The following is a 12,671-nucleotide window of genomic DNA, read 5'->3' as shown; positions in this document are numbered from 1 at the left end:
CGTTCCCCACTTGTGAGACCCTAGTCATAAATTGTACAATGCGATTATTTTCCCAGCGTAGGGTTAAACTTGTAATAGCTATAAAAGATTGAAATGATCCCAAAATCACATTTAAACACATAGCACAAAATAATTACAGAGTGTAACCAATAAACACAGTTCCCCTTGAATAAGTTTTCCTGGTGTTGCATGGGTACTCTCACTTCTGCAGTAGATGCTCAAGGAGCTGGAATGTCCTCTGAGGAGGTCGCAGTGCTGAGGGCCGCCTTTACTTGGGAGTGATGAATCCAGTTTTTTTTACCTGCAACCTTAAGAGCAGAATAAGGGCACAATAACACCTGTACAGGACCCTCCCATTTTGGTTGTAGCATGTGTTTGGCTTTATCAGTTTTTGCCATAATATAATCACCCAGTCGATACAGATGAAGGTAATCTCCTAAAGGCAGAGGTTGGGTAATTACAGCTGCATATCTCTTATTCCTGAAACTATTCTGCAGATACATAACATAGTGGGTGACAGCTTCATCTCCTGCCAAAAGGCTTTTATGTGCTGGGACAAAAGTTCCTGGGATCCTACCTGGTCTGCCAAACAAAATTTCAAAGGGGGTCAACCCATGGCTTGGGCCCGGGCATCATCATAATTCCCACAAGGCTAATGGCAATGCTTCTGTCCACTTTAATTGAGTCTCCCTACAAATTTTGTTTAACTTCATTTTCAGTGTGCGATTCATTCTTTCTACCTGCCCTGAAGATTGAGGATGATAAGGTGTATGTAGTCTTCTTTGAATTCCTAATGTTTCATATATTGCTTTTAGTATTTCAGCAGTAAAATGAGCTCCTTTATCAGAATTTATTTCCTCCGGTACCCCAAAGCGTGGTTTGATATCTTTCAGTAAAGCTTTCACTACCACTGGGCTGTAGCCTTCCTGGCTGGGAATGCTTCCACCCAACCGGACAATCGATCAACTATGACTAGTAAATGTTTCTGTCCTTTTCTTGGGGGCATGTTTGCAAAATCTATTTGTAATTTCTGAAACTGCATCCAAGCCCAAGGGCGCCCTCCTTTTATTTTAGCTTCTATCTTTGATTTAGCATTGTAGTTTGCACATATTAAACACCCTTTCGTTATTTGTAAGATTGCTTGAGTCAAAGCCAGTGCTGCCCATGACTGGGAAATTTGGTTCTCTGAATAAGACATCCCCCCGTGTGTCCATCCATGGAGTTCTCTTACTACTGGTATCAGCATAATCTTAGGGAGCAACCGTTTTCCCTGCAAAAAACATATCCCATTTTTTTGTTCTGCTCCAAAATGCTTCCATCCTTCTACCTCTTCCTTGGGTATCCTTGGTGTTCTTTCTCCAGTTCTTCCGTAGTTTCAATCATTACCATTTCTTTTCATGGCTCCAGTTGGTAGGCAGTGGTTGCAGGGCAGTTTTGCTGTGACATCAGCAAGGTTATTTCCCATAGTTATATCCAAAGTGTCTGGTTGGTGAGCCCTCTGATACAGGACTGCTAACTGCAGAGATTTTTCCAAAGCCCTTAATAACTCTAAAATCTGATCTCAGTGGGCTACTTGATGCCCTGCCGATGTCAAAACCCCTTTTTCTCTCCAAATTATTCCCACTGCAAATACCACTCCCAAAGCATATTTGGAGTCCCTATAGATATTAGCAGTCTTATTCGTGGCTATAATACATGCTCGGGTTAAGGCTATCAGTTCCGCCGCCTGAGTCCCAAAATGTCCTGGAAGGGATCCTGCTTCCAGCACTATTTATTACAGAGTTACTGCATACCCAGCAACCCTTCGACCCTTTTCATAGTATGATGATCCATCACAGAACAATATTAAATCTGGATTGTGCAGAGACTCTTCTTTCACAGTAGGCAGAACAGTTGGCCTCAAATCTATTGTTTCCAAGCAACTGTGAAATAATTTTTCTTTGGGTTGCAGTATTTCTGGTAACAGAGTAGCTGGGTTTAGCCTATCACACTGTTCTAACACCACATTTGGTTCAGTGAGCAAAACTAGCTCATACTGATAAGCTATCGCACGCCAGTGCTGGGTAGTTTTCTGAACTAGCACACTGCTTGTGATTCTCTTTCGTTCATTCAGATATAACACAAAGGGCTTTCCATAGTCCAGTAAAGCTAGAGAGGGAGCCTCCATAACTGCCTGCTTTAACTCTTAAACGCTTTTCCACCTCTGGAGTCCACACCATTAAATCTGGTTCATTATCCTTTGTTAACTGTGTTAATACCTTTGCTTTTTCACTAAATCCAGGTATCCAATACCTATTAAATCCTATTGCACCTAAAAAGGCCCTAACCTGCCTTTTCATCTGAAGGACTAGTATTTCCTGGGTTGCTTGTATTCACTCAGATGAGATCAGTCTCTCTCCTGAGCAAATTATCATTCCCAAATAATTAACTTGTTGCTGGCACAACTGCCTTTTGGCAAGTGAGACTTTATGTCCCTTTTCCTCTAGGGCACACAACAATGTTTTAATATCTGGCTAACAAACATCACAATCAGTACTCACAATCAACAAGTCATCTACATATTGTATCAGTTTTTTGACAGCATAATCGTTTGTAAATCTCTTTTCAATATTCTCGAAAACAGTGTGGGAGAACCCATGGATCCTTGTGGCAGTCTGGTCCATGCATACTGCTGTGCTTTCCAAGTAAAGGCAAAGAGGAACTGTGAATCTTCATGTACTGGTATAGTAAAGAAAGCTGCCATTCGATCCAAAACAGTAACACAGCTTGCATCTGAGGGAATTTCCGTAAGGACTTGGGTCGGATCAGGGACCACAGAGTGTGGTAGATCCACTATTCTATTAATTGCTTGCAAATCTTGTACAAAGCGGTATACCAGTTTCCCATTTGGGTCCAATTCTGGTTTCTTCGCAGGCAATGCAGGGGAGGGGAAGTACATTGTACTATAATTCCGTTCTTAATCAAATCAGCAATCACAGGTTCAATTCCCTGTTCAGCCTCCCAGGAAAGGGGATATGGTTTTATACCCATTCCTGCTCTTCTGGTCCCTCTTCCTCTTTGACCTCATCCTCTCCCATTTACTCCCCTTCCTTTCACCTTTGGAATTCCTCCCAATGCTGCTGCTGCCAACATACTCACTTCCTCCTGCTTTCGCCTTTCCTTCTCCTTCCTTTCTTTTTCTGTTCTTCCATCGTATATGAAAGTTGCTAATGATAGTATCGTCTGTAAATTCCCTCCCTGCCACCCTGGAGCATGTTTTCTGAAATACTCATGGATATCTGGTGCTGCTTGCTGGACCAATACACTCACTACCAGCCTTTCATTAACATTTTCCACAGACATCCCTCAATAGCATAATAGGGCTTGCCGCAAGCGATTCCAAAAAATTTCTCGGGTGTTCCTCAGACTTTTTCTAACGATAGTACCTTTTCTGAGATAACGCCCATTTGCTCTGAAGTTCTTATTGCTAAAACTAGATTTTGGCATGCTGTTTCGCATGCTGCCTGATCATTCGTATTATTGTAATCCCAATTTTGATCTACTTGTGGTCAAGGTTATTGATTATCATCTCAGTCTGCCAATATCTGTTCTCTATCCCCTGGCTGAACTATCAATCTGCTGTAACAATACTAAAACATCCCCCCAACAAGGGCGATGTCCATCTGCTATTGTAGAAAACAGTCAAGCTGCCTTCTCCAGGTCTTCCCACACCCAGGGCATTTGCTGTGCCTATTGAATTAGATCTCCCAGAGACCATGGCTGATAAACATAGGCATGCAGTATCGGTGGGGGGAGCTGCTGGCCCTGTCCTGCTGGTATCCCCACAGCTGGGTTAGGCATCACAGCTCCAATCACAGAAGCTTGCAAAATGACAGATTAGTTTCCCAAGGGAAGCAATGGGTGTAGGTTAGTAGTTTGAGCAGAAGTGGATTCAGGTGCTCCTCTGGTGTAACCTTTGAACAGCTTTTGTACTGCTGGCTGGATTAAACTGGTTTCTTTGCAGTTCTTCAACTTTGTATGAAAAACAGGGCTAAGGCAAGGTCAGATAAGATGTTCTGCTTGCAGGGTGCACGACCTTGCATGTTCTTTCTGCCAAACTAGAGTAGAGTGGAAATTCCCTTAACAGAATTAACCTTCACCCAGATGCTTTCATCGTAAGCAATAGAGCCAAAGGAAGACAAGGTATTCTGGGGTTTTCTTCCTGTTCCAGAGAGAAGTGCGTTTTTCCTGAAAGGGTTGTCTGCTAAAATACAGGGAGAGCACTAGAAGTAAGAAGCAGCAGCAATCCTAAACACCGCTGCTGGGAAGAAGGGTGACAGGGTTAGAATCCTTCATGTTTATTCATTTCCCCAAAGTGCATCTCTGTCTCATGGTTGCAGAGTGTCTTTGTTTTGAGTGGAGGAATGCAGAAAAAATCCCATTTTGGCCTTGCTGCTCTCTCAGGGATTAGCATGAAGCAGTGGTGGGGTCAAGGCCCTGCTCCTGGCAGGAATCAGTTATCTACACGCAAGTGCCTGGTGCCTTCCAGACCCCCTGTAGCAACCAAGGGCTCTACATGGGGCTGTCAGACATGACACAGGCCCTGCTGCCCTCCAGGTCTCAATGGAGTGGCCAATTCATGGATGACTATTGGCATTGGCATTGGCATGGGCAGCTGAATCGACCCTTTACTAATGGTAAAGGGAGCTTGCCAGTGAACATGGAGACACCTAAGACAGGATTCATTTGCTAAAAGGCAGTGCCTAGCATCATTTTTGGTGCTGGAGGTGGGTATCTGTCAGATCCTTCAGCAGTCCCTCCAGAAGGTGATGTTTGACTGTCAGTTCTGCCAGCCCCATTTGGTGTCTCAAACACCACAGGGTGGTTTGAATGCCTGTATTTAAGCAGTGTCATCCAACCCCTAGGTGTTAGTCTCTCCAAGACTGGTAAAATGACTCCCAGCCTGAAACACAAACCTTCTCCATGGATGCATGTGTTACCATCTCCTAAGCTCCACCAAGGTGGTTTTGAAGACATGAATCCTAATAGATTTTGGGTGCCCTAGGAAACATTTCTGGATGCTTGGTCTTGCAAGAGAGGTCCAGCAATCCAATGGTAAGAGTTCCAGGATGTTAAAAGTTGCTAGATCTGGAAACCTGACAGAGGTGAGGCTGCCACAGTTCCTTGTGCCCAGGTCCAGGCAATAGCAAGGCTGAGCTTCCATCCCCAGTAGGCACATATGCACACATAGACACAAAACACATTTACGAACATACACAGCTGGCCACAGGAGAACAGAGACAGAAACACTCAACACTCACACAAACACAAACAGCACCAGCAACCTCATCCTGTTCCCATCTCTGGCTGATCAGGATGAAAGCTGGTAAATGGAAAATATATACCTATACATACAAATATATCATAAGGATCCCTCCTGTAGCTGGTCTTAGATCTGCAGTCTATCCAGGAGCTGGCCGCTGGGTCCCCCTGCCTCCCCAGTTGCCTCACACACAGATACACACACGAACAGATGAGTTTCTCTGCTACAGAATCACAGAATCACTGAGGTTGAAAAGCACCCTGCTACCACCTCTTGTATGCTTCCTTGTCATGTCTGAGTTTAGTCAGGAGCTCCTTGTTCATCCTTGCAGGCCTCCTGCCACCTTTGCTTGACTTCCTGCATGTCAGGGTGGAACATTCTTGAGCTTGAAGAGGGCATCCTTGAAAATCAAGAAGCTCTCCTTGACCCTTCTTCTCTCCGGGGCTGTATTCCACGGGGTTCTTCTAAGCAGGTCCATCAACCTGCCAGAGTCTGGTCTCCTGAAGTCCAGGGTTGTGATCCTGCTATTTGCCTTGTCCCCCCCTCTCAGGATCCTGAAATCCACCACCTCATGCTTGCTGCAGCCAAAGCTGCCCCTGACTTTTACATTCCCAACCAACTCTTGTTTGTAAGCATGAGGTACCTCACCAGCTTCTCAATCACCTGTGTCAGGAAGGTATCATCAATGTGCTCCAGAAACCTCCTGCATTGCTTGTGCCCTGCTGTGTTGTCCCTCCAGCAGATATCACGGTGGTTCAAGTCCCCCTGTGAGGACCAGGGCCTCTGAACATGAGGCTTCTTCCAATTGTCTGAAGAAGGCCTCACCTACTTCTTCCTGATCAGGTGGTCTGTAGCAGACACTCACCACAACATCGCCCATGTGGGTCTCCCTCTAATCCTGACCCGTCAGCTCTTACCTGCTCATCATCCCTCCTGAGGCAGAGCTCCATGCATTCCCACTGCTTTCTCACATAAAGGGCAACTTCCCCTCCTGGTCCAGAATTATGGCTCTTCCCGTACCAGAAATCCAGACCCCACAGTTTCTCCCGTAGCTGGTTTGGACCACCTGCTCCCTCCAGCAGCCAACTCACAGACCCTCTGGGCTCTCCAATATCCAGCCCAGACTTATGGCCTCTCTGATAACTGGATCCCAAGCCTCTTATCCTATTTGCTGGCTAGTCTGCCTTGACGTTCCCTAGTGATTACACACACTGACATACACACCCACACAATGTGCACACACTCCAGTCCCTCCAGCTGCTGGCATCCCAGGCAGATGGGTCTCTATGACTTGTGATCCCCAATCCAGCGGCTGGCACTGAGACCTCCTTACATACACATGCACACGGAATAGAGAGCCCCCTCACCCCAGAAAATGGAATTTAATAAGAAGACAGAAGAGGCTGGGGTGATCAGGTGCTTTTAGCCCCTCAGAACACCTTAATCTCTCCCTTTCCTGCCTTTGGTCCTTCCCTAAACACCCCATTGTAAGTCTTGCGCAATCCCAAAATGCTCTTCCCACCATCCCAGAATGAATCTTATACACCCGTAAGCAGTAACCCCCATCCTCAGTCTGGTAGGCCATCCTGAGAGGCTCTCCTGTTGACCTATATGGGTGGGTCTCGGACACAGATATGTTGGACCTGTCTCCTAATGGATGTTTCTCCCCTGGAGTTTTTCATCATTTCTCTGAAAACAGGGTGATTTATGTCCTAGAAATGCCCATTTTTCATCTTTCTTTCTTATGGAAGTGTGGGGGTTTAGGTCAAATTAAAATGCTTATTGGGGTATGTGTGAAACCAAGCAGGCCAAGGGCATCCCACCTGACCATGACTGAGTCCTGAGGACATCAAGTCCACAGAGCATTTCCTGGCACTGATCATACCTGATACGGGCCATAGCATCTGTACATCTATCTTGATGACCCAGTAAGCCCTTTCCAGGCCTGTCTGTGTCCCGTCCCTTCCCAAAGGATGTGTCACACATTCAAGATCCAAGATCTAAAAGGAATTAAAGAGACAGAAGTGAAAACTAGGCAGACAATAACAGTATTTTAAAGTTTAAACCTCAACGAACATATCAAGCAACAATTGTACACCGAGATTAAAGACATCCTGCAGGATTTTCTTGTCCATCATCTAGGGCATCTTTCGATGCATCCAGTTATCTGGAGGATTTTTCAGATCCCCTCCAGTGTGCTGTAATCACAGTAAAGTGATCCTCCAGAGGGTAGAATTAGTGTCACATCACGCCAGACATTGAACGTCTCAGATCATGGTCTGAGCTCACTTTGCCATCATCAGAGAGACTGGAAGATGATCCACCTCCTTCTGAGGGAGATGCTGAAATGATCCCAATGAATCAGTCTGGCTCCCTTTTCTACCAGTGGTCAGTAAGTCAGTTCAGAAAAGATGTTGTTTAGATCCTTGTTCCTCCCCGATCTCCTTTCCTAAACATTCCTTAGTTAGTTTTGTATAGTCCCACAAGCACCCCTCAAATATCCAAAATCTTCATGTCTTGTTTCCTCCTTCTTATCAGTTACAAAGCCCAAGTTGGCCTTCTCCAAAGCTATGCCTGTAGTTTCTTCATGGCCTGTCAGTTAGTGGCTGGAGACTTTCGGTCTTGTCATTGTTGCTGTTATGCTTGTCTGTCAGGTTTGTGTCTGTGGGTTTTGTTAAGTACTTCGCCTTTACTTATTATCTGTTTTGCACTGTAAATGTCCGTGATCAGATAACCTTAATGAAGCAGATGCTCTCACATACCACATACCCTTCCATCAGCCAGACAAGCATATCAATCATCAGTCTGCTGACAGAGGACTGCTCCCTTTTTCCATTCTCCTCTCTGTTTTCCTATGCTTGTTCTTCCTTATTCACCTTGATCTCATCCTTTTCCTGCCTTTGGCCCTTCACTGGAACATCCCAGCATAAGCTTTGTGCACTCTCACAAGCCCCATAAAACATCCCAGAACAAGATCTACACAGTCCCACAAATCTCCTCCAATATCACACAAGGAGTTTGCTCTTTCCCAAGAGACCCTGGATAATTTTGTCTCCTTGTGCTCAATTACAGAGTAGTGCTGGACCCTCTGCAGGGCTACGCTGGCAATGTTCCCTCAATGCCCATCCATCAGTGATCCAGGAACTCTGGTCTCTGTTATTTACTGCTCGGTACTTTGGAGGGCTGGGTTGGTATTCATGGAGACCTCAAATGCTGCCGATCTGGGATGGCAGGAGCCTCCTGAAATTCAGCCAAGGAAAGGACAGAGTCCTGGAGCTGGGGTGGAATAACCCCAATAGCCCCATATCAAAGGTGGGCTGGGGACTAACTGGTGAGACAGCAGCTTTGCAGAAGAGGACCTGGGGCTCTTGGTGAGGAAGCTGAAGAAGATTCAGCAGTGTGCCCTGGTGGCAAACACCATCAACCAAGATGTGACTCCCAAGGTCCCATACTGCAGACAGATAAAGGAGTTGAGATGTGTGGGGAACCTGGCCCCTAAGCCCACCCTTGCCCTAAATTCTGGAGGACCTTGGTAAAAGCTTTCCATCAGGAAGGAGGGCAGGGGAGGGAAGCCTGATCTTCCAAGGGTGAAGGAACTAGGATGGGAGATGGTTGTCCCCATCTCCCTATGAGAAGCTAACGGGCAAAGAGCAGAGCTGCAGCCGGAGCCAGCGGTGCACAGCTAGAGTGGGGGCTTCCTGATCCCTCAGTGTATGGGGAAGGGAAGGATGTGGGGGAGGGAGACCCAGGTGTCGCTCGCACCTCTTTTTTATCCCTCAGCAACACAAACTGCCTCCCCCGCCACACCCCAGCTTCTCCACCTCCTCTTGCAGCAGGAGAAAGCACAGCTCCTCACCCAGACCACCCAGCTGCTGCATCCCTAGCTGGTCCCTGAGGCCATGCCAGGCCAGAGGAGGGAAGAGAGGTGTGATGGGATTAACCCAACTGAACCCCCGTATAGAAGGGTACATTTTTTCTCAGGACTCCAGAGAAAGGGGACATGCACTGCAGGCTGACATGCCAGCTTTTACCCTGGAAATGTGCAAGGCTGAGGGAGAGGGCTCCCATCCCAGTGACCCACAACGAGAAAGATCCCCCCCACACACTTCTCCATAGAAGGTACTCATATGTCATCCCAAATTTCTTTCTTCTAAATTCCCAGAAAAAGAAGACTTAGACACTTCACCACATGTAAGACCACCATGCTCAAAGAAAAAGCTAACGGATGACATTTTTAACCTTCTCTTCTAAATAACAACATTTCTCTCCAGTGACCTTTCCCTTTCATCCCCTTGTCACTCAACAAGCAGGCTCAATGCCAGGCACTTCTAAAGAGGTCCCCTGCACCTAGTGCTTGACTTTGCAAAAGAGCTGGAAGGAATTTGCGCCTAAGGTCAGTCGACTAGCGTGAGCTCTGGATGCCACCCAAATCTCTCCTGAGCACCCTCCTCAAGGCTTCTCTGACCTCCCTGTTCCGCAGGCTGTAGATGAGGGGATTAACCAGGGGCGTGAGGACAGTGTAGAAAAAGGAGAACACTTGGCTGAGCTGCCTCAGCTGGGGAGTTCTGGGCACCATATAGACAATGATGAGGGTGGCATAGAAAATAGTGACAACAGTGAGGTGAGAGGAGCAGGTGGAGAAGGCCTTCTGCCTGCCCACACTGGATGGGATCCTCAGGATGGCAGCTATGATGCACATATAGGAGGCCAGTGTGAACAGGAAGGGGAAGATTAAATCCAAGAAAGACAGGATGAAAGTTACTATTGTGACCACCCTGGTGTCACTGCAGGAGAGTTCCAGCAATGGGGTAAAATCACAAAAGAAGTGGTCAATAACCTTGGGGCCACAGAACTTTAACCTTGACAAGAAGACCATGACTATTATAGAAAACACCAAACCACCTAGCCAAGATACTGCTGCCATCTGGAAACAGACCTTCCAGCTCATGAGGCTTGCATAGAGCAGGGGCTGGCATATGGCCAAGTACCGATCATAGGCCATGGCTGCCAGCAGGAAACACTCAGTAGCTGCAAAAGACCCAAAGAAATAGAGCTGAGCCATACAGCCAGAAGCAGAGATGGTCCTTTCCCCTGTAAAGAGGCTGGCCAGCAGCCGAGGCAGGATGGTGGAGCTGTAGCAGGTCTCCAAGGAGGACAGATTGCCCAGGAAGAAGTACATGGGAGTGTGCAGATGCTGGTCTGCCACCACAAGAACAACAATGAGGCTGTTCCCAACCACAGTCACAAAGTAGATCAAGAGCGAGAGGAGGAAGAGTGGTGTTTGGAGTGTTGGGACACCATTCCCCATTCCCAGCAGGAGGAACTTATTTGGTGATGTCCAGTTGTTCCCTTCTCCTTTATCCATATGATGTTTGTCTTTTTTTCTGCACTTTCCACAACGTGGACCTGTGGGAAATGATACGTATTTTGGCATTTACTTTCAGGAAGAGTCAGGAAGAACATTGCTGGCACCAAAAAATGAAACCTATATTCTTTTGCTCACTGTGAAAGGGATAAAGAGAGAATGTGCATAAGCTGGCATTTTCACTGCCTCCTTTCCTATTCCTATTTTTGTTTTCCAGTAGGACCCAGTATATGGGGTGTGGAAAGAGATCCTTCTGGATCACCATCGCAGTGCTGGAAAGCACTGTGTGTCAAACTCTAGAGGAAAAAGGGCAAAGCAGAGTGGGGAAGGGGAAGGGGAAGAGGAAGGGGAGGGGGAAGGGGAAGGGAGAGGGAGAGGAGAGGTGAGGAGAGGAGAGGGGAGGGGAGGGGAGGGGAGGGGAGGGGAGGGGAAGGGAACTTACTTTAAGGAGACAGGCCAATTTCTTCCATTGGCAAAGGGTAGGTCAAGATCTACTAGCTCAGATGAATAAGGGACTTTGCAGTGGGACTGGCACAGAGAACTCATGAACCCACATTATGTATGAAACTGGAGAGAAAAAACATTGAGGAGGAGGGGGAAAAGTAAATGGGAAAGAGAAAACGGTAGCTGTGAGTGAGCCAGACCACATGAGAGGGGCTTTGTGCAGTAAGGAAAGGAAAGAGCAGGGAGGATAATTTGCCTGACCTCTTTCCCTCCTGAGCAGCAGCTCCTGAGGGCTCAGGGGCTGCCTCCCTGCACACCCCAGCCCAGCAGCCGGAGCTCAGCATGGCCAGCTGTGCTCATGGGGCTCCCTGCTCAGCACTGCTGGGCACTACGAGGGGGGTCGCCAGGGTGCTGGGGTGAGGGGGGACAGGAGCAGGTTCAGGGCCATGGGCAATGCCAGGACATGCCTGACTGCATGGTCAGGGAAAGTCCATGCCTGAGACACACAGCCTTCTGCCTGGTACCCTTCCTGGAGTTCTCACAAAAATAGGGATAGAGAAAATCGCATCCTTGCTATTCCCTTCCTCTCCCTTTAGACTTTTCAGTGAGTTGATGTGCAAGGAGATGCCTGTACTGTCAAGAGAGCTCTTGGGACGGATGAGCTTCCCATACTCTCACCCATCTCCTAGGCTTTCCCCGGAGGTCATAATGATAGGCACCAGTAAGAGGCTTCCAGAATCAGCACAGAATGACTTAAGTCCCCAGCCCTCCCCACTAAATAAGTGAGAGTCGACTGTGAGAAAGCTGAGGGCCTGAGAGGCCAAAATCCTATAAGAATATGGGAAGGGGGAGAGAGGAAAAGCCATTAATGGTTGGGGAAGAGAAGAGGAATGCATTTTTAGCCCCAAACACCATGCCCAAACACTTCTTCCAGTCGAGGTGGGTGAGTGCCTCAGGGCTGGCTCCAATAAATTGGCAGCCCAGCTGTAAGTCAGTACCCCCAGCCCCTCCCCAGGATCTCTTCTCTGTGGTGCCAGGGACTCGGGAGAGTCTGGGGGAAAGAGGGAGCTGAGGTGGGAAGACATGCAGAAAAGGACAGGACTGAGACTCTGGTCTCACTCACAAACTCCCACTACACAAACACCCAGCAGCAAAATAAACAGTGCCCTGACATACCTCAGGACATCGAGCACCAACCTGCAGTTCTCAACATGAAGGGATGACCTCTGTGCTGATGGTACCTGGGAATGAAGACCAAGGTTGGGATCTCAGCCTCTGCATCTTCCCCACCACATCCTTTCCTTCCCTGGACTCTCTGTAGACCACAGCCCAGGGCTCAGGCTTTGCCCTGCCTTTTCCATCTTCACCCAGCATCTCCTGCAGTGAGTCTCCAGCAGCACCCAAATGCCTCCGGCTCTCCAGAGTGTCTTGGAATTAATAGCACTAATGAGTCTCTGAAGATGGACCTTCATCTTGGTTCTCCCCAAGGACTGCAGACAGTGTGCCGTGCATGACTGGCTCTCAAAGGAGACTGAAACTTCTGAACTCTGGAAACTTTGT

At 47.5% G+C, this 12,671-nt stretch overlaps 1 protein-coding gene across 1 annotated transcript; it reads right to left on the bottom strand.

Annotated features, from left to right (window-relative positions):
* Positions 1–9,704: 9,704 nt before the first annotated feature.
* Positions 9,705–10,667, bottom strand: LOC136993805 (olfactory receptor 6N1-like). Its single transcript, XM_067308753.1, has one exon. The coding sequence runs from the start codon at positions 10,665–10,667 to the stop codon at positions 9,705–9,707; it is 963 nt and encodes a 320-aa protein (XP_067164854.1).
* Positions 10,668–12,671: the final 2,004 nt, after the last annotated feature.

This window comes from Apteryx mantelli, chromosome 20, assembly GCF_036417845.1.
Source record: "Apteryx mantelli isolate bAptMan1 chromosome 20, bAptMan1.hap1, whole genome shotgun sequence".
In the NCBI taxonomy this organism is placed as follows: domain Eukaryota; kingdom Metazoa; phylum Chordata; class Aves; order Apterygiformes; family Apterygidae; genus Apteryx; species Apteryx mantelli.
Note: the sequence above shows the minus strand (reverse complement) of the source record. Positions and strands in the feature narration are given on the sequence as shown.

Bases quoted from the DNA above. Each gene is read 5' to 3' on its own strand.
- LOC136993805 (XM_067308753.1), bottom strand. From the start codon at position 10,667: ATGGATAAAGGAGAAGGGAACAACTGGACATCACCAAATAAGTTCCTC.